The 23,123-nt window shown below is 40.7% G+C and overlaps 1 protein-coding gene across 1 annotated transcript in view; it reads right to left on the reverse strand.

The window, feature by feature from the left end:
* The window catches only part of NCKAP5 (NCK associated protein 5), a 643,822-nt gene that overhangs the window by 477,445 nt on the left and 143,254 nt on the right, over positions 1–23,123 (reverse strand). The window contains exon 2 of the mRNA XM_081341973.1: positions 2,224–2,297. Coding sequence (XP_081198099.1) covers positions 2,224–2,297 — 74 coding nt within the window. The remainder of the gene's footprint in view (positions 1–2,223; positions 2,298–23,123) is intronic.

Here is a 23,123-nt window from a genome sequence, read left to right on the forward strand (position 1 = left end):
TATTATTATTATTATTATTATTATTAAAATAATATTTATCTAACTAGTATTATATATCTATCCCTATTCATCTCTTAATTATCATTCATTAAATCATTCATCACAGCATAAATGTGTGTATTTTCTTCATTTGTTTGCAGAATAAGTGCCTAAATGTTCCCCCCCTTTATTTCTTGTAAGATATATAGACAGACAGACATATCTGTGTACAAATATGTACACAATAGTGTATTTTAATCAGAGCAACAAATCTTTCAAGTCACAAGGTGCTCAATCAATGGAACTAATAGTTAAGAAGTACTGGATTAAGGGGCCCTGAAATTGAGATCAAGTCTAGCAAGCAGAAACCTCAAACTAGAGGTCATAGACAAAAATGAGGGTCCATCTGTGAAACTTATGTCTGTCAAAGTCTCTCGTGCAGTCAGTGTGGCTAACAACTTAACAGACTCTGAGAAGAATGTAGCAAGATTACCTACAGCATACAGAGGCTGAGTAGAATAGTCATGGCACTTCTTGGAATACTTACTTATTGGATTAAATAATTATGCAAGATTTTATGGGATCTCTTTAGCTGCTTTTTTTTTACGTTCCAGTTTTTAGCATTTAACATAGGCAGTGTTCTATCTGTTAATCATCCTCCCTTATTATCTGCTTTGGATTTACTTCATCTTATTCTACAATCTTTAGACTTGTTTTTATAATTTTGCTAAATCCTTTATGTGGGTCATAGTTTTAACATATAATTTTAAGAACAGGGAATGCATCACACTGAATCAAATACAACGTTGTTGTGTGTTCTTTTCCCCCATTGAAAGCATAGGAAAGCATTTTACCTTTGATCTTAAAGTTACAGAATAGATAATAGAAAATGCACGAGAATAGAAAATATAAGATTAAAGCTGTCACATTTAGCTGGGAATAAGAAACACTGTACTTAATTGGGTTAGGTCTGAGAAGATCAGCAGAAGACTGCCCTATAAGGATCCAGTTCTACAATTATACAGCCAACAGTAAGCCTAAATGAATATACTGTAAAGAGTCTTTTAAAGAAACACATTTAGTATTGCACTCTTAAGTTTGCATTTCTATACATAGAAATGTGTGTGTATAAAATATACATATATTCTATACATATATTCTATACATATATATGTAGAGATGCACAGAAATATATTTCTGTATTCTTGAGAAGGCCCACTGAACTCACAGGACTTACTTTTGCATAGGAATATACACATTTGCACTGATTTATTACTGATTTAATATTTATGTTTGTAAAGCTTTTGCCCTTAGAAGGATAAATGTTAAAAAAAATATGGCCAGAGGCAAATGTGAGATTTCTGAATCCTGATATAAGCTGTTCATTTTGGATAATACTACTATGAGAATGATTTTCATTTCTGCAATGATACAAAGTTGGATAGCTACAGTTCTAAAAGGAAGTAAAGTCAACACATTGTTCAATACATTGATCTATTTAGAAGTACACATAATTACAGTACCCAAATTTTAAGTGTTCCAGTCCACATTTCAATCCCTGGGACAAAATAAACTTGGATACATCTGCCTGAGAAGAATCCATCTGCAGATTGCAGTCTCAGCTAAAACTATACATACACCAAGAGAAAACAATTTAATGCATACGAGTCATGTGCCCCTAACATTTTAGTTAATTTTATACACAAATGTTTTAAAAGCTGCTAAAATAATAAAAATATATATAAATTTCTCCAATTTAATGAACACTTGTAAACTAGAATTTCAAAGGAAAAAAATTGGTATAATACTTTGGATCTCAGTGATTTTTTTCCCTACTAAAGCGCAGCAGATTTTTAAAAAAAATCCTAACATATATAATACAAAGAAGAATCTTATCAGTATAATGTACAAAACAGGGACCTAGCTGGTAATGTGTTTACATTATATTTATAGTATTGTTTTAATGAGCGATAAATTTAGTTTAATTAATTTATACTGAAAAGAAAATGTCATTTTTTCAACATCTAACAACAATATCAGTTAATTCAGGTATTCATGAAAGTATGTTCAGAATTATGAACAAATATAGGAAGGACTTTGTTTGCTGACATTACATTTGACATTAAGAGCAAAGATAAGGGGAAATCCTGTATTGATGTTGAAAGGGTCAAGTCTGTGATATTCTTATTCCTAATTAAATAGGAATAAGACCATGTTATTGATTTATATTCCAAATCTACCTACTTCCACAAGTTCCAGCGCTGTTCTTCCAGCTGAGTTAGCAAGTAATCTACGTATTTATTTGAGTCCATGTACTCCTTCAGAAAAGAAAAAAAAATTATCAGTGAATTTTTGAAAGTCAAGAAGTGCTAGTAGATAAAAGTTTTTAATAATTTTAAAAATCGCCATTTTCTGCCTACAGCTAAAAGCAGCTTTAAGAAAGGGGGAAAGTAGCATTTAAATTGGGAAAATGACATAGGAAAGAATTAAATGGTCCTCTAATTAGAGAGTTTCAATAACATTTGGAGTAAATAAATAAAAATGAAAAGCTCAAGAAAGTCCTTCTGACCTATGCACAATATGATTTAATGGTAAAATTCACATAAATGGTCAGTTGGAATTCTAAAGAGAGGAGTGGGAAAAAAAGAGGTTTCCCCCCCCCTGTGGTCATATGTCTTGATTTTGTAACAAATTGAATTCCTTTGTGTTCTTTATGTTAAAAATTAATGCAAAAACAGATCAATGGCAATTAGGGTGTTCTCTTATTCTGTTATATAATGACATTTAAAATGCTTCACCAAGATGACAATGGATATTATCGCTGCTAAGAAAAATTCTGGGTTACGTACAGTATATATAATCAAGATGATAGTGCTTGTCTCTTGTTTTATTACCTAAAAACATCAAAATCCAACCCTCTCTTAGTAAAGCATATATTTTTGCATTCATTGATTGTCACACTTTATTATTCATTGAGAAGGTTTGCAGCTGTGGAATTAATGGCAGGCTCTTATTTAACCATTTGTCCTCATAACTGAAGAGTGCAAGAAAGTCCAAGTCTATCAATAATGCAATATTCCCACATATCTTATTTTCATGAAGGTATATATTACAAGATGACAACTTCCGGTGGCGACGCGACGCCGAAGACAGCCGTTTTTGGGCTGCCCGCTCCGCAGCTGTGTTTTTCCATTGTAAACAGCGCCGATCAGCTGTTTAGATGGATTTGAAGCCCCCTCCTCGGGAGAAGAGGAGGGGGTGAGGCCCCAGGTAGGGGTTGAGCTCTCCGGGGCCGCCTGAGCTGAGAGTTTGGGCGGCTGAAGGATTGAGCCCCCCCGAAGCCTGGGTTGCTCCGAGCTGCGCGGCGCCCCTGCTCCGGGATTTATGGAGCAGAGCCAGGCGTTAGCAACCACCCCTGCCAAAAGGAAATACTTTTGATTGTCAAGATGCAGGCAGAGCGGTACAGGAGGTCAAGGTGATGTGGACTCTTATCTTTACTCTCTAGCTCAATGGATTTTATAGCTTTAAAGTGAAAGTGCGCAATAAGTGAAAGTGGGGGAAGATGGCGGCTAAAACTTCTAAAGCTCTTCGGAGTGCTGGGTCTTCCCTGGTGCAACAGACCTCATTGCAAGCTTTGCTTCCTCCTGCACCTCCTCCGGCATTGACGCTTAAGGATTTACAAGATGCTCTTGGAAAGCATTCACAATTGATGTCTGACATGATGGATGAAAAGCTGAAAAAGTTGGAGGAGAAACTGGAGAAGAAGATGGAAGAGAAGTTTAGAGCAATGAGGGTGGACATGTTGTCTATGATTGAATCTGTAGCTGAATGTGTGCAACAGCTGGATGAAAAAGTGAAGGATCTCAGTCAAAAGAACTCTATATTAGAAGCAAAGGTATCAGAAAATGAAAATATAAGGGATAAAATGGACGGAGAATTGAGCCTTGCTCAGTATCATCAGATGCAGTATGCTATTAGAATCAGGGGTTTAAAGGAGAACTGTAAAGAAGATTTAAAGCAGCTGATTTCTGAGGCTCTGGAAGGGGTATTGGGCCAGCCAGCATCTGAAATTGAGGGAAATATGGACAAAATTTTTCGTGTTAATTCATGGATTGCAAGACAAAGGAAGTTACCCAGAGATGTGGTGGTCTATTTTACAAAGAGAGTAATTAGAGATGAAGTTATTCAAGCTGCCTATGATACTAAACTGGTAGTGGCTGAGCAAGAAGTCTTGGTTTTAAAAGAGATTCCTCCGAAGATTTTAAGGAGAAGGAAAGATTTTGCATTTTTAGTACAGGAACTTAAGAAATGTGATATTAAGTTTAGATGGGAGATTCCAGTTGGACTGGTGGTGATGCATGAAGGTAAAAGACATCGTCTGGTTACTGTGGCCCAGGCACGTGATTTTTATAGCAATGTGTTAAAAGCAACCCCCCTATCATTTTTGGAAGCTGTTAAGGGATACGGCGAGGGAAAGCTTCAAGATGTTGCAGACAGACAGATAGAGGACAATGGTGTTGGAGGGGATCAAGATACAGTTTCATTGGATGTTGCAGGAGGCCAGAGGAAGACGCGTGCCGCCCTAAGAAGAGCGAGACGAGAGCAAGAGCAAGACCAGCAGATAGTTATGGAATCTCCAAAGTGTATTTACAGTGAAGATGTGGGAGGGGCGCGGTCCAAAGAAGTTTTGGGGGTCATGACAGACGTGCTCCAAAAGTTTTGGGGCGTTAAGATTGCTGATTAAATTTTAAATTAGTATCTTAATGGATTAAATTTATCATAGAGGAGAAAGAAAGTTTTTTTTTTAATATTTAACACAATTTAAGATGGATGTTATTTGCTTGTTAGAAAAGTATATTAGGGTTATGGACTGAAAGTGTGTGTTGAACTAAGAATGGGTATGCAAGCTCCTAATTAACAACAAGTTGTCTTACAGACTGCTTAACCCTTTTTTTTTTACTCTTTTTATTTGAACTCAAGGATGACTTGGAACTGCGAGACATTTGGTGTGATACATGCAAGAATTATTTTTGATTATGGTTTAGTTTGGTTGGAGATTATTAAGGTTAATAGATAGGCGCTTTTATTTATTTATTTATTTATTGATGGGATTTATATCCCGCCCTATCTCCTGAAGGACTCAGGGCGGCTCACAATAAAACATATAATAAGTGCATAAATCAAGATAAAATGAAATTGAGAACATCAGTGCAATAAAAAATTAGAGAATTTAAAATGAATTAAAAATACTAAATATAAATTAATTAAAATGCCTGTCAGTCTAGGTCAGCTTGGTGGAACAGGTGTGTTTTGAGGCCGCGGTGAAAGGATTGGAGGTTTTGGGCTATCCGAAGCTCAGGGGGGAGCTGATTCCATAGGGTTGGTGCTCCCACAGAGAAGGCCCTCCCCCTGGGGGTCGCCAGCCGACATTGCCTAGCTGACGGTACCCTGAGGAGGCCTTCTCTGTGTGAGCGTACTGGGCGATGGGAATTTGTTCCCGGCAGCAGATGGTCCTGCAAGTATCCCGGACCTAAGCCATGTAGGGCTTTAAAGGTAAGTACCAGCACCTTAAATCTCACCCGGAGGGCAACTGGTAGCCAATGCAGCTCACGCAGGAGGGGTGTAATATGGGAGTATCGGGAAGCTCCCATCACAACCCGTGCAGCTGCATTCTGCACCAGCTGAAGCCTCCGGGTGGTCTTTAAGGGCAGCCCCATGTAGAGAGCATTACAGTAATCAATACGGGAGGTAACGAGTGCGTGGGTGACTGTACGTAGGGCATCTTGGTCCAAAAAGGGGCGCAATTGGTATATAAGACGAATCTGGGCAAATGCCCCCCTAGCCACGGTTCCAATGTGATCTTCAAAACTGAGTCGTGAATCTGGGAGGACGCCCAGATTGCGTGCTTTATCAATGGGAGGTAACATCTCTTCTCCTATAGTCAGAGATGGAACCTCTTGGACTAAACGAGATGACGGTATGTACAGCCACTCAGTCTTGGCCGGGTTGAGTCGAAGCCTGTTTTCTCCCATCCAAATCTGTACCGCTTCCAGACAACGGGACATCACATCGAGGGCATCACTGGGTTGGTTCGGGGTGGAGATGAATAGCTGGGTATCATCAGCATATTGATGATATTTCACCCCGAAGCTACGGATGATCTCTCCCAGCGGCTTCATATAGATGTTGAACAGGAGGGGCGAGAGCACCGAACCCTGAGGCACTCCACAATTAAGAGGGAGGCCTAGGGCTTGACCTCTGCCCTCCTGCCAACACCGTCTGCGAACGGTCCGAGAGGTAGGAGGAGAACCAACGCAGAACGGTGCCTCCCACTCCCAGCCCCTCAAGACGACGCAGTAAGATACCATGGTCGATGGTATCAAAAGCCGCTGATAGATCTAATAGGACCAGGACAGAAGAATAACCTCTATCTCGGGCCCGCCAGAGATCATTCACCAGCGCGACCAATGCCGTCTCCGTGCTGTGCCCTGGTCTGAAACCCGATTGGTACGGATCTAGATATTCAGCTTCCTCCAGGTTCAAAGGGAGCTGTCGTGCCACCACGCTCTCAACGACCTTCACAAGGAAGCGAAGGTTGGAGACAGGACGGAAGTTGTTTAAAACAGCTGGGTCCAGTGCCGGTTTCTTGAGGAGGGGCCTTACCACCGCCTCTTTCAAGGCAGCAGGGAAGTACCCTTCACTCAGTGAGGCATTGATAACTGCTAGGAGCCAGCCTCGTGTAACCTCCCGAGAAGCATAGACTAGCCAGGAGGGACACGGGTCCAACAAACATGTGGCGGCACTTAGTTTCCCCATGATCTTGTCCACTTCATCCGGAGTCACAGGATCGAACTCTTCCCAAATGTACTTGGCCAACTTCATCGTTTTCCTCTCGTTAGATACTGCCCAGTCAGAGTCCAGACCAGCCCGAATCTGAGCAATTTTGTCCACCAGATATTTACTAAATTCCTCAGCCCGTCCATGTAGGGGGTCCTCTCCCGTCTCTTGACTTAAAAGGGAGCGGACCACTCTAAATAGGGCGGCCGGGCGATTATCTGCGGACGCAATGAGGGTGGTGAAGTAGGCGCGCTTTGCCACCCTCATTGCCACAAGATAGGATCTAGAAAAGGATCTTAACTGTGTTCGGTCAGACTCAGACCGACTGGCTCTCCAAATGCTCTCTAGGCCCCTTCTCTGGCGCTTCATCTCCCGCAGGTCCTTGGAGAACCAAGGAGCGAGTCGGGACTTGCGCCGGGTCAGAGGCCGCAAAGGGACAACGCGGTCGAGCGCCTCCGAAGCAGCCTGTTGCCAGGCATTAACTAAGGACTCGACCGGGTTGTGGGAGAGGGAGGTGGGAATCGGTCCAAGCGCCATCTGGAATTTATCTGGGTCCATCAGGCGCCTGGGGCGGAACCACCTGGTCGGTTCCGCTTCCTGACATCGGGGGGTGACGTGACGGAGGCCCAACCGCAGGAGGTAGTGGTCTGTCCATGAAAGGGGTTGTGATGTTGGAGTAACCCCACCCAGCCCATTTAGCCACTGCCCAGAGACAAAAATTAGATCCGGCATGTTTCCTCCCTCGTGAGTTGGGTCCTGAGTAATTTGAGTAAGGTCCATGGCCGTCATGGAGGCCATGAACTCTCGGGCCACTTCTGATGCACTGCCCAGGGAAGGTAGATTAAAGTCTCCCAGTACCATAAGCTTTGGAAATTCGACCGCCAATCCTGAGATGGCGTCAGGTAGCTTGGGTAGAACCGTTGCTGTGCAGCTTGGAGAGAGGTATACCAGAAGTAGGCCCAACTGACCACCAGGACCCCACCTTAAGAGGAGGGATTCACATCCGTCTATCTGAGGGGCAGTGGCCTCCCGCGGATGGAGGGTCTCTCTGATAACGATCGCCACGCCACCTCCCCTACCCTGAGCTCGAGGTTGATGTAGCACACGGAAACCTGGGGGGGATAAATCAGTCAGAGGGACCCCTCCCTCAGGGCCCAGCCAGGTTTCCGTGATGCATGCCAGGTCTGCGCCTTCCTCCTCGATCAAGTCATGGATGAGGGGAGCTTTATTCACAACAGACCTGGCATTAAAATAGATCAGCCTGAGCTCAGGAGTCAGACCTCCCTCTTCCCCAGGGCAGCAAGCGGGAGCCAGAGGGTCAGAGCGCGCCACAGCAAGAAGATAGCGTGGGCGTGATCTCAGAATACGATATGACCCTCTGCTCCTCCATCTGCTGCCATTCCCAATTACTGTGGGGATCAGTATCCCTGTCCCATCCCCCTGGTTTACAAGACTCTCCATGGCCCTCATATTGCCACGACCATTGGCCAACTTAGGCTGAGACAGGTCCGGTGGGATCTTCCCCTCGATTTGCTGGGCCTGACCCTCCCCCCTCCCTAACCCTTCAAAAATTTTTAAAAGAAAACCCAAGAGCCTCTTCTTGGCGCCATGCCACCTCTCGGGGTCCCAGGACCCGTCATTAAGGAAACGGCGGCGTAGGTCTGATGGCCATCTCTGAGAGAGTGGGGAAGCTCTCAGGGCAAGTAGCTCACTTCTGGTGTAAGCCATCAGAGGTGGAAATAGGAGTAAAGGACGAGCTGGTAGGAACAACTGCATATCAAGACCACAGAGCTGAAGTAGTGGCTCCTGAGAACATGGTCACCCTCTCACAGTGATCAGGATCTCAGGGGGTCACCATCCAGCTCCGGGTAGGTCGCAGGAGGAGAGAGAGTCCGGTGAATGCTAGCATAGTCTGTTGGTGGATAACTTCGTAGCTCCGGTGATGAGCGGTGGTAGTTCATCTATCCCCATGCCTAAGATGTCATCGCGACCGAGGGGCTGTAGTCAGTCTCCGGTGAAAAAATGAAGGAGGGATTATCTGGACTTAAAGTATGATCCCGAGAGGATAACTGCTATCTCGGGGGCCTTTCGGCACATCCCACCTCCAAATAAAGCTTCAGGTGGTCCCTGGTGAATTCCGCCCTCCAGACCAGATATAGGAGGGTTTTAAATGGCGCTCTAGCCTACAGACGGTGGTCATCATCCCACAGACCTCTGTCGTGGGGGGGGAGCGCGAAGATCTTATAGATGGGCAGATGGGGGGCAGCAGCCACCAATTCTGGAGCCTCGCCGTCCGGGCTACCTTTGTAGGCAGCCCCAGGTCGTTACAGCTCCTCCGCAGGTGGCTGCAGGGCCGGACCGTTTGTCTATCGAAGGGAGATCGATCAGATCGTTGTATGTCCGTTGCAGGCTTCCACATGCCGCGCATCCAAGCAGGCCGCTTAACAGCTGATTTGGAGGCCGCCGCAAGATCCCACCGGCAGCTGCCGGCTAGTATATGCTCTCTGCCGGTCTGAACGAGCCAGAAAAGGCTGCAAACTGCGCGTTGCAGCCCGCCCATCATCGGCCGCTTTACAGGCTGCCGCGGGGTGCCGCCGGTTACTCGCATCCAAGCTGGCCGCTTAACAGCTGATTTGGGGATCGCCGCAAGATCTCATCGGCAGCTGCCGGCTGGTATATGCTCTTTGCTGGTTTGAGCGAGCCAGAAAAGGCTGCAAACTGCACGTTCCAGCCCGACCATCCTCGGCCGCTTTACAGGTTGCCGTAGGGTGCCGCCGGTTGCTTTCGGCCGTTGTAATTCGACCGTCAGCCTGATCGAGCCGTTCCGCTTGGCCCCTTCGAGTCCGGGAGCCTTGCCTCCTTGCCGCTTCGCCATCCCTTTCCAATACCGCCCCGTTGTTATTGCTGGCGCTCATTACGGGCTCCACCAAAGCCTCGGAGGGTCCTGTCACCCATCCGGGCTAGGGAACAGCAGCCCCCTGCAGGGCTCCATGCCAAACTCGCATCCTTTGATCTCCGCGATCAGCTGCGAGCGGCCATCTTCCAGGAGGCGTGGCAAAAAAACTTTTGGCGCGTAACTGAGAATTTGTTTATTTTTTTTTCTTTGAAATTAATATGAATAAGGACTGGGATTAAGAAAATCTATTCTGAGTAAAGCTCTTTTCTGTTTTTCTCTTTTTCTTTTTTACTTTATTTGTAATATTAGTATTGTTTGTATTCATTTTACATGAGCTAGAGGGAGATAGAACTAATAGTTTATTGCTGATAACATAGGGGTGCTTATGTTTGTTTTTTGATTTTATACCCTGTATTTAGCTCTGGGAAGTCGGGGGGGGGGAGGAGGGAATGGGGGGAAGGGATAGGGAGGGTTGGTTGGGGGAGGGGGAGGGGGGATTAAAGTCAAAATGTATTGTAAAACTTTTTAAATAAAAAAAAAGAGTGCAAGAAAGTCCAAGTCTATCAATAATGCAATATTCCCACATATCTTTTTTTCATGAAGGTATATATTACAAGATGACAACTATAACCTTTTCAGAAGGTTTCCCTAGCTTGGAGTAGATTCTGAATTGAACTAGGTGTTTTAATGCTGACACATCCCACTAGAAAACGTTTGCAGGAGGACACACCAAAGAATTCTGCGGCATTTTTTAAATGGACAACTAAATTATACAATTATACAATAGGAATTGATGGAATTGTAAATGGAAAATGCCAAAGCTTCACTGTGATTTTGGTTTTGAATAACAACAGTATATTGGGCCAGTCTTAAAAATCTATTCAACATTTTAGAATAATGGCCAGATATTCAAATGCATTGTGTAGCCGGTGCAATTTTATGCTGTGTAGCAAATTCAAGTTGTATCACTGTTGCACTGATGAGATGATATTGAATCTAATACAATAATTATTTATCAAAAGAATATGAAATAAATCTGTTGGAAAATATACCAGGCATCTCTGACTGCAGATATTTACATCCTGATATTAGATAACCGTATCAAAAAAGAGAGTTCTTGACACTGTTTTCATAACAGAAATGGAGGGGTAGCAAGTCAGGGAAGACTATGCTGAGAGTTAAGCTTGTGATCATCTTACCTCTCAATTTTGTTAAAACTTATGCTTCTGTTTTGTTGAATTACAGGTTCCAACTTGGTTTTGAAGCAACCATCCAAAGAAAGCATACAGGAATGAATCTGTTATTGGAAACCATATGGGGTCCTTGATGCCATCTGATTGCTTTCTTGCAGATGTTTCATTACTTAAACTAGGTAACTCATCAGTACTGGATCCCTCATTTCAAATTTGAGCTACAAATATTCTCCTTTTTTGGAAGGAGGAAGATATTGTAATATCTCCTACTTTCTTCTTTGCTTGCCAAATCATAAACAGTAAAATATGAGCCTCAGTTAAAAAAAAACAGAACTTGGAACAGCAGGGATTTTTTTTAAGTATTCTGTGCCTCTCCAAAAAGCCAGCCTTGTGGTATATGGTCATTGTTATTGACCTGTTCTCCTATTTGTATGTATATTATTTTTATTTTTTTAAAAAAATGTTTTCCTATTGCAAAGAAAGCAGTAAGAAATTTGTCAGCCTTTGCAAGGTAGTCCATACAAGAAACAACTCAGAAGTTGTTCTGAGTTCTAGTTCTAACTTTATTGTAAGGTTGCATTAATAGATTATTGCAAGTCTGGAAATCCATTTCTCTCCCCCCCCCCCTGTCTATACAGTCCAAAAAATCAGGGAAGGTACCTTTTGATACATTTGCCGTCACCCCCACCTTCCTTCTACAGACTCAGCTGTTGCTCACCTGACTGTTGTCTAGTCTGAGGCTCTTCCTCTTGTCTCCTGAGATCATCTTCACACACTGTTACAAAATGATCTCAAATCCTTCCAAACTTTATATTTTAAACTGCTAGAAAATATTAATATTTTCTAAATTAATTATACATGTAAGGACTACCCACAGACGAAAGGTATGTTTTAAACGTTGCTGAGCTCTTATCTACACAGAAGCTGTGTATGTAGCGGTGAGCTACATTAGACATTTCAGCATCATTGAAACATCCTGCCTGTTTGGAGGGAGGATAATAATAGACATTTTAATAAGAAAACTCAGTTATTCAGACTGAAACAAAGACTTCTTATACTGTTGTAACCACAGGGAAAAGCTTATGTAAAGGGAGCTTTACCTGTCACCCCAAATCCCTCCCTGAAATCTGCTTCCAAGAACGTCCCAAGATGAATGATCTGGGACGCAAAGGAAACAGAAAATCCAAGCTAAGAAGCATATTCATTTGCTGTTGGATCAAGACTACAACCTAATCTTCCTTGGCTTAGTTATTACTCCCCTCCTTCGCTTTAATTTGTGTTACTATCCATAATTGTTTATTTACCAAAAATAAATGACATGGTCAGATGGTTTGCTATGAAAAATCAGCAAAAGCCAAAACCCAAGGAATTTTACAAGCAGCTCACATTATGTTCTAGAAACTGAATTCCTTTTGATTTTGAACATAATCTTTTAAAACAAACAGTTACAGCTGCCTTAAACAACATTTTGCAGAGTGCTTAGCTGATCACAATATTTCAACATTAGCATGTCATATTAAATCTCAGCAGAAATGATTAAACCTGTTTTATAAACTTCCACGTTGAATCCCATTGTTTGGAAAGCTTGTTTTGGCTAGGCATCCTTCTCTCAAATATTTTTTGTATGAAACCATGCACATGAGTGCATTTCAATTCAGCATGAGGCTGCTTTAAAACCCAATCCTGCACTCTGTGCATTTTGGCCAAGAAACATCTTACACTCATGGTCATGATGGACTTGTTAGGAAGGCTGCAAAATAAATAAATAAAAAAGGCTTAGGGCTTTTATCATCCCTGTTTTTATAATGCAACTATTATATAAGTGTGGTTATATTAAAAAGTACATTGTTTCCATGGATCTTGGATTTTTCCACATAGTGCTCAAGCCAAATCCTATTTGTTTTGTTTTCTTTAGATCCCAAGGTTAGAAGAGAAAGCATCAGCTTGCATATGAAGTCTAATGTCACAAAACAATTCTATGGATTTCTGATGAAAACAAGAACTAAAAGGTTAGAAAAAACACTGAAACCTTCCCTCCACCAAAACTGGGATATTAAAATTGTGATGGAATTTAGTGAGGAGGTAGATTTCCAGAGGAATAAAAGGCAGATGTTATGTATGAGAGAAAGAGAGTGAAGACAGCCCCTCCCTAATAGTTCACAGAATATATGGTAGATGCAGGTAGTAGATTCTTCTGTCTGGCAAGACTCTGTCTATAGGTGTCAAACAATAAAGAACTCCTCTTGGAAGAATCACCATGTGTCTTTCTTGGTTTGGGGCCTGACAACAGTTGGCCTAAAAGGCAGTTGTTGAGTAAGGGGAGAAGGAAAACTAAATTCAATGTGATCTGTATTTAATCTATTGCCATTCCTGGCTCTTTGAGCTATCTCTTTGAGCTATCTGGTCTGGACTGAGGGGTTTAATGTTTTTAAATTGTGATTTTATTTTTTGCGGCTAGACTTAATTTAATTTAATTTTAAATTTATATTGTATTGTTTTTAAATTTTGCCTTGTAAACCGCCCTGAGTCCTTTGGGAGTAGGGCGGTATATAAACCGATAATAATAATAATAATAATAATAATAATAATAATAATAATAATAATAATAATAATAATAATAATAATAATAATAATAATAATAATAATTCCTGGACAATTGTTCACAAAGTTCTACCAAATGGTGATGTAAACTGCACTAAAAGTATTTGATATTTTTAAGTTTCTGATCTATGCAGTATTGGATGTCTACAAGTGACTTATGAATATGATAGGTCAAAGGAATGTTAACAAGGCATGAAAAGTGTTCATGTGCCAGGCTAGAGAAACCTAGGAAAGTCCTTCCTCCCCTTTTTAATGCAATTTCTATGAGTTTCTGAAAGCACTCTTGAGTCTTTCAGTTTGGCTCTAGAGCTATGTGCAAAAGCTTGTAAAATTAATTATGACTTTACTTTCACTACAGTCTTGCATGATTTCTTCAGCCCATGAGCAAAATGGATAACTTTTGCCTAATATAGGTACTGTAGATCCTTACATCTTAATGTTAATCTTTAGTGCCTTATTACCTTGTTCCTTTTTATTGTGTTTTCCAAGCTCATATTAGCCTAAAATCAGTGCTAAGAAAAATGATATAAAAGCTCAGCAGTAATTCTCTCACTATATAAAGATACCTTCCTCAAGAAATGAACCAATCTGCCATTTTGTTTGTTTTCTTTCTCATTCAACTGATTTGTGACAGGTTTTCCCCAGTACACAGATACAGCACACAGCTTTTAATAACATGCTCTGCTTGGATGTATTTCTCCCAATAATTGCATTTTACAAGCATTTGCTACTAACAAAAGATTTTTTGTGTGTATGCATTCACTTGATACACACATTTGGAATGCATTTTTTAAAAGCATGAATTGCTTTGCATGAAAAAAATCAGGATATCAGCATATGATTCAGCTTGAATACATATATTGGGGAAATGAATCACAATCTATATGATTTACCCACTCTGCTCTGGCCCATCCCTGCCTATTATGCATATGCCATCTGAGGTAAGATTTGTGTGCCCATTTTACACCACGAAGTTTTCTGGAGGAAAGAGAGCAGACAATCAACATAGGTCATTGCTCAAATAATACTTTTCAAGATAGCTGTGAGTGGGAAAAATGTCCTGACCTAGTAAAATGAACCAGCCATTTTACAGTTCATCTTTTCCTGTGCTCCAATGGACTTCACTCCTTGATCCATCTTCTCTTAAGACCTTCAGTGTCATGTACAGAGAGCCATTGTGGAGTGGTATAGTTGTTGATTTAGGAGTGGGTGATGTAAGTTCTACTCCATTCTCAGCTATGGAAGTTCATTGAGTGATTTGGGGCTAACCCATCTTTTGCCACCCAACCTGCCTCATTGGCTCCTTATGGTGGAAAAAATTAGGAAGTGCACACATTGCTTGCATTTCACAAAGCTATAGAAACCACGCTATTTGGGAAAAAGATGGCATACCTGGATCTTAATTCGTAACACGTGTTATTTTGGTTTATATTTATTTTGTAAATCGCCTCAAGCTGTGAGAGGTATAGAGATTTGTGTAAATATATACACATACAGCATACAAAAATAATGGATGGAGGATCCTTGGTGCTCTCCGAGTTTGGTTGTTTTCTTTCAGATGTTTCATTACCCATCTAGGTAACATCATCAGTGCTAATAAGGAGGGGCATGTGTAGAACTTTCAAAAGACCCAAGAAGTCCCCCCCCCCCGTGCAGGATCACCAAGTAATGTTGATTCCTGTAACAAGTATCTCAAGTATGATTTCACTTGAGATGCTCCAACATCACTGACCAAGCCCCATTTTTAGCTACTTAGCTTTCTATTCATCATGATTTTCACCAAGCAGATATGACCACTTGCCAACCAGAAACTGAACCTGAAGCAGTTTTCTGAAGCTTGTGATTGGTAGTCCATACAAAATTCATTAAAACTTTTGTCCAGAAAGGCTTATTCCTTTTAAAATTAAGGAGACTGAGTCACATGCATTTCAGGACAGAGGGCTAGATAAATTCTAGGTAGAATGTTATCTGTAAGCAGCATCTGTAAGCAGCATCCATTGAGGAGGAAAACTCATCAACATTCTTCAGTCTACGACTCCTGTTTGTTGGCTATAACTGTCTTTAGAAAAACATTGTTGAGTTAGAAACTCATTCCCCAGAGCTATATACAGTAGCTCCTGTATGTTGTGACCTGTCATGAAAATACAGACATGAATGATTAGCGATGAGAGGCCAACAGGAGTGCAGAAGCTGAGGCAGCCTTGTCTGCAGACATGCCAACACATTCTTCACCCTTTTAGTAAGACAGCTGAAAGGCAGCTTACTTTCATTGTTTCCTGAAGTCCTTTGTCTTTCTTTTCCATGTCTGGCAGGGTACCCAGTTCTAGCCACAAATATTTTTTTGCTGCAAGAATGGGGCTTGTTAAGGCAGGTTGGAAAGCAGCATCTGCTATGCAGTAGCCAGCAGTGTTGATTTCATCACTGTTTCTACCTTGTTTAAAGGACAATTGCTCTGCAATTAATATTAGATTTGGCCTGTGCATATGCCCTCATACATATACCAGGCTAAGCATATACTTGCATATATATAATGACATGTACACCCAGATTACATTCCTGGGTATACATTCATATTTACAGAAATCTGTCTGTCTGTCTGTCTGTCTGTGAGTTACTGGTAAACCTGATTGGTTTAGGTATGTGTTCCATTGAGAAAAAGGATATTTTCTGAAATATGAATTTTTCTAGGACCAGATAGCAAAACATGTTTCCAGTAGAAGAGGAGAGTTTTTATTGCATGGCTGCCTTGTAGCTACGTGTGACTTGTAAAGTTGGTTGGGCTAGTGAGCTAGGAAGTTAATATCCTAAGTTAACATATCTTCAGAAATTGTGGGTGCTCTACCACTGGAGGTTTCTAAGAAGAGACTGGACAGGCGTTTGTCCAGAATGGCATAGGGTCTCCTGACTGAATAGGGGATTGGACTAGAAGACCTCCAAAGTTCCTTCCAACTTTGTTATTTTGTTAAGACTTACAGATTTCTGCCCAGCACTGACAGAAGATCACCTTTCCATAGATCAGATGGCATGATGGCCTTACTAGTCCTAAACAACTGGTGAATTTGTTTGGTTTGACCAGTTGAGAAGATCTACTTTATTCTTCATTGTTTTCCATGGTTAAAGTATTAAGAAAAGTACAATATTTAATATTGTTGACTATTGCTGTATTTTATTTCTAGGATATTCTACTCTTTATGGCATCAAGTTTATTTTAAAAGTTCCTATTTAATTTCTCCTTTCACACTGTGTCTAATCCATTGTTGTTTTTGAACTTCCACCGTGTATAAATCTGAACCAAAGTCTTCTGACTATTCTCCAACATATCTATTTATACATTAACTCTGGAGACTATTTGAATAAGAAAGAAGCAGCCATAACAGAAGGTAATATTTTCAGGCTGAGGAGTCAAGATAAAACCAGTTCAATCCATCAAAGCAAGTACATCTAATCACGTGTGTACATTTTCCACTTAACATTTTAATGTTATGCAATTTTAATAACAAATTGCCATTTACATATTATATATTTAGCAAAACATTTTATGATTTAAATGTTCTTGTAACACAGGATCCTATTCCAATAACAGGCTTATTAGGTTTGGGAGGGGGCAATATATCATAAGAATTCAAACAAGGGTTACCTAATCCAGCCAACTGACTTGAAACTGTTAAATTTAACCCAAAACAAAACAAGTCATGGATAAGATTAAACAAGTCACTCATTTTTTAGACAATTTATCCTTCTTTTATTGTTTTTATAAATAGCTCAAGGCAATGAACATACCTAATACTCATTCCTTCTTCTATTTTCCCCACAACAACCCTGTGAGGAGGGTTGGGCTGAAAGAGAGTGACTGGCTCAAAGTCACTCAGCCAATTTTCATGCCTAATGTGAGACTAGAACTCACAGTCTCCTGGTTTCCAAGACAAAGAAGAAGAGACAAATGGACAAGGCACCAGAGCACAGGATACAAATATAAATTGGTTGCAGTGACTGAACGTACTGCAATCTAGTGGATTGAGTGACCAATGGGAAGGGCTTGTCACACCTTGAAGCCTTGCCAGTACTCTTTTGGCATAAGGTTTTACAGGAGAAGAGCCTTGTAGTTGACCACAATAAAGTCAAGAGAGCCCAGGAAAAAAATTATGAAGTTACTAGATCAAGAATCAGATGAGCTCTGTAAGAAGGGCGAAATAGAATGCATCTATTCTGTTTATAAAGATGCAACTAAAGTTATGCTGAAAGCAAACAATTCAGACCTGCAATTCCCCAGTACCATTGAAGAAGAACATTATTCTGTCTGCAATGAACCGGGTGGAAGATATCTTTATCATTTCACTGCAGAGAAAGGCTTAAAAACAGGAAAATCTGCTAAAGGGATTGCAGATAATCTGGTGTATTTCATGAAGAAGAAAGGCATTTGCAAAAGCTTGAAGTCCACTGGAGGTGATTCTACAAATCTTCATACTGGCTGTGAAGGTGGTGCCATGAGGTCAAGCTTGACTGGAAGTTGATCTGGTTGGTGTTGAGTTACCCTTACGACATTTAATCACAATATTGGATGGGAAGGTAAAATTGGCAACATGCTAGACACTGCAACAGAATGTGGCACTGATGCTTCATTCAATTGGTGAGCCTCTCATTTCACTGAGCGACAGTGTTGTAAAGGATCTCTCTACTGATCAAGATGGATATAGAATCACACAGGCAATAAGGATAGGAAAACCTCTCACAGATCTGGCTCTTCTGGAAATTGGCTCCATAAGCCATTCATGCTGGTTGACAATTGCAAATAGGCTTTGTCAAATATGGGTTTCAAAACATGGCTTTAAAGGCAAAGCTCCCTTAAGAATGGTAGTGGAATACATTGTTGGTGTGTACTACCCTTGCTGGTTCAACATCAAAGTAAAACATTCCTGGATTGAAGGCCTGCATCATGTGTTCTTCCAGCTGCAGCCAGTCAGACTGCAAAAGAAGGCTGTAGTAGATACTGTTTTGCCAACCATTCAGCACTCAGCATCGTACGCTTTCAGTGAAATGATAATCCAGACACTCTTGTGTTCAGATGACATTCAAGAGAGGAGAGCTGGTGTGCAAAAGATCATTGATTTGAGGGGTGCTGATGGTGCTGGGAGATTTTTCTGTACGTGCAAGAAAAACACCTTTAATCAACGCTAGAGCATCCACTCTGCTGGAGCTGATTGACTGGTCTGAAGGTGTATATGAGCCACTTTTGACGTGTAAACTGACTACAGCGGAAATAAAGAAATTCATTGACCAACCAATGCAAGTACCACAGTGGCCCTGTCATGCCCAATCAATAGAGAGAGTGTATGCTCATGAGAAAAGTGAGGGTTATATCAGAGGCTGCTGATGTTAAAGAACGAATCAAAACAAAATTAAACTTGCTTAAACATTTTTGTAACTCAGATAATTGCTTTCTGGTGTAAGTTTATGATTGCATGGATTATTTTTTGTCTAGCTAGATAAGATTCATGCAGAAAAAAATGCTTTATTTTTTGTAGCACAAGATGTAATTTTGAGAAGATAACATTAACAGTATTTGGGTTACAAGAGACTTTTGTGGGGTATATGGTCAGATATGGATTTACCAAGCTAAATATTGTGCAATTGCAAATATAACAGCAGATTTGAATTCTTGGCGTAAAAACACAGTTTTAGAATCCTTCACTGAAAAAAATGCAAAAATTAATTTTTCACCCCATTAAATGACACCTCACTAGGTTAGTGACTGATTGTATTAAGTATGTGGTATTAAGCAAAGACGCCCATGTTGTGCTGTATATATTAAAAATACTCAGAAACAAGCATCTATCAACCAATATTTGCTGCATTGAAATGTTTACAACAGCCCTAAATACATTTAAGATTTTTGAAGAATATTTATGGTCAATAACAGCAAACAGATATTTTAGTTTTTAAGCCAATTAGCTTATATTATTAATGTCTGATGATGGTTGATAGGAATTATTATTTTTTTATATCATGTATGTAACTAATAGGGACGCGGTGGCTCAGTGGGTTAGGACGCTGAGCTTGTCAATCAGAAGGTCGGCAGTTTGGCAGGTCGAATCCCGAGTGCCACGTAACAGAGTGAGCGCCTGTTACTCGTCTCAGCTTCTGCCAACCTAGCAGTTCGAAAGCACGTAAAAATGCAAGTAGAAAAATAGGGACCACTACGGTGGGAAGGTAACAGCGTTCCGTGCGCCTTTGGCATCTAGTCATGCTGGCCACATGACCACGGAGACGTCCTCAGACAAGTGCTGGCTCTTCGGCTTTGAAACGGAGATGAGCACCAGCCCCTAGAGTTGGAAATGACTAGCACGCATGTGCGGGGGAACCTTTACCTTTACTATGTAACTAATACAAATGAAAACCAGCTTTTGCATTAATGCTGAACAGTACACCAAGTAAAGATACTGACAAGTTGCATTTTTAAAAAAGGTTTATTTTCGGCATGAAACAGTAGGGAAACCCCCCCCCCACACACACACATAACTACACTTAGTGTTCACAGAATTATCTACTTCATTTTGCTAAATCTATCCCAAATGCAATATAGATGAAGTAGATAATATCATGTGACATTGCCAGGAGAAGAAACATGGGACAGATTTAGCAAACTGAAGTTGCTGTTTCAAAATAGTAGTTATAATTAGAAAATCCCAGACAATCTTAGCTAGAGAGAGCACGTTTGAAATAAGATTTTAAGTATCTTTTTAACTGGGTGGAAAGCTAATTTAAGTTTACTTTTTTAAAAAAATAAAAAGTACCGGTAATAGTAAAATGCTCTGTTCCTTAAAGTAATTTTGAATGAAAATGTGATTCTTAATAACATGTCCTATGGAGCAGAAATTGGGCTGATAATTGATTCAGCTTCCCCAATTCAGTGCAGATACCAGGCTGTGGAGAGGGCAGAGGGGAATGAGAATAAAAGTGCCCTTGAAGGTGGAAGAAGACTTAGAGAAAAAGGCAATTAAAATATAGTAAAATTGAATGATGCACAAACTAAAATCTATTCCGTGCAATGGGTGAGCTTTTTCCTCTGCCCTCTGCCCTCCTTCTTCTGTATCCTGCAATGTCAAGCTCAATGCAGCTGGTAAAACTAAGAAAGAACAACACTGATTTCTGAAAAGCACCTTAATTGCAGCCTGAGGTGAAGAGCAAATCTTGAAAATTTAAGAATGGTGTAAATTCCCAGCCTCACTTATAGTGAGTTGATTAAGGTGTATTCTGTTTGGAATGTATTTTTCCTGCTGCTCTTACATGGGCCAGATTGCCTCTTCTGAGAGAAACTCAGTGCCTTGTCCTTTGCTTTCCTGCATTATTTTACATTCCAGTCCTCCATGGCAAAAATTTGTAGATATAAAAATGGCTGTAAGAGAAGCAATTTGGTGTAATGGTAAAGGTGTTGGCCTAGAAACCAGGAGAGTGGGAGTTCTAGTCCTGCCTTAGGGATGACAACCAGCTAGTTGAATCTGGATCAGTTGCTCTCTTCCAGCCCAACCCACCTCAGATCGTTATTGTTGTGGGGGAAATAGGAGGAGGAAGGAGTATTAGGTATGTTTATTGCCTTGAGTTACTTATAAAGTAATAAAGGTAGGGGAAAAATCAAATAAATGAATAAGTTCGTAAGTAAATAATAAATACATAAATAAATACTTTTTGGGTCAGAAAGTTGTTTGTTTGGTGTTTATTAAATTTTTATGCCACCCCTATCACTGATACAGCAACTTTGGGTGGCTTACAGTGTGTTAAAAAGGGAAAACGTACTACAAGGAAATTCAAATTAGAAGAATTAAACAGAAAAGGTAAAACCTAAGATGATGGACAACCTATGAAATGGGGATCTTTACTATCCTTTCAGCCAAACCCCAATGGAGCAGATCCCTGTTTGGGCCCCAGGCCAAGCACCAGAGCCGGGTTTTCAGGGTTTTTCAGAAGGTCAGGAAGCTGAGAGCAGATCTCACCTTCTGGTGTATACCTCTAGGCAAAACAGTTTTCAGATGAACATACAGTAGTCACAACGTTCCACACAATGAAGAATTCAGATGTCTCCCCCTCTCTGCCCCTGACCCTAGATCAGGGATCTCCAGACTTGGCAACTTTTAGACTTGTGGACTTCAACTCCCAGAATTCCCCAGTCTCATGGCTGGCTGAGGAATTCTGGGAGTTGAAGACCACAAGTCTTAAAGTTGTCAGGCTTGGATATCCCTGCTCTAGAGCATATTGTGCCCACATTCAGTTGAACATAGTTACAGCTACTTCTCAGACCATCCTCTTTTATCACAAAGATAGAATTGCCTGTCTCAATTCTACCTCAGATCTCCTTTGCAGAACAATCTACCACAACCACAGTTCCCTTGTGCTCCAAGTTCAATACGTCAACTCTGTACAGTACTTACATTCAAGTGAATCATAATTTAGATTCCTCCGTTCACCCAGATGGATGATAAGAAAATATTTTTAGAATATCTACCCAATCTTTCCACATATGTACATGAGTTTCTTCCTCTTTAAGGCTAACAGGGGATCTATCTCACATTTTTGCCAGCGTTATGAAGTTGTTTGGAGTATTAAAGTTATGTGCATGTGTTTTGGGGGAAAAAATCATTTTCCTGAATGTTGTAATCAAAAGAGTTCTATATGCAAAGGTGCTGAGCACATGCAAATCCCCTTGAGCCCTCAGGATTATACTTGTGGAGGCGGCAATTTAAAAGAAAGAGCTGAACTATTTAATAATTTCCTTTTGAAAACCATTTACATTAGTATCAGCTTAACAGTAGTTAAGCAAAAGGATCCAGATAAACCAACAATTATTCCTAAACAGGAAATACGTTCAAAGGATATTGCTTAATGCAATGAGCAGAGAAAATATTCAGTAATCATATCCAAAGGTAACTCTAAAGAAAATTTGTATCTAAGTGAAAATTTCTAATTTATTTCTTATATGCTAATATTCAGTGGCTGTTATGAACAGTTCATTATCATGGAAATTAAATGCAACATAACTAAATAATATTTGAAGAAAAACCTAGCGGAGTCCATTAGACTCTTGTTTTTATTATCTGTATCAATATAATAACTTCCTTCCTTCCTTCCTTCCTTCCTTCCTTCCTTCCTTCCTTCCTTCCTTCCTTCCTTCCTTCCTTCCTTCCTTCCTTCCTTCCTTCCTTCCTTCCTTGGAATGAGTATGCATGTATGTACGGAATAAAACTTTTTAGCTTTCTATGAATTACATACAAAAGCTTTTGAGAACAAGCTAGTAGCTCAAAGCTTTTCATTTTTATACAAATAGGCACTTTCTATTTCTTTTTTTCCCCATCAGTTGTTGCACATTACATACAGTTTCTGCCATTGTTAATTACACCTAATTTTTAATTATCAGAAAACACAATTCTAGACTTCTGGGTGGCAAGGCTCCGTTGCCGGCAGCCATTTCGGCTGTCAGCCCTGTTGTTTTTGTAGAGCCGCCAAAAACAGCGACGATCAGCTGTTTTGGTGGCTCAGAAGCCCGCTCCTCAGGAGAAGAGGAGGGGGTGAGTGCCCAGGCAGGGGTAGAGCTCTCCCAGACCACCAGAGTTGAAACTCTGGTGGTT

Source organism: Vipera berus, assembly GCF_964194415.1.
Source record: "Vipera berus genome assembly, chromosome: 1".
NCBI classification, from domain to species: Eukaryota; Metazoa; Chordata; class Lepidosauria; order Squamata; family Viperidae; genus Vipera; species Vipera berus.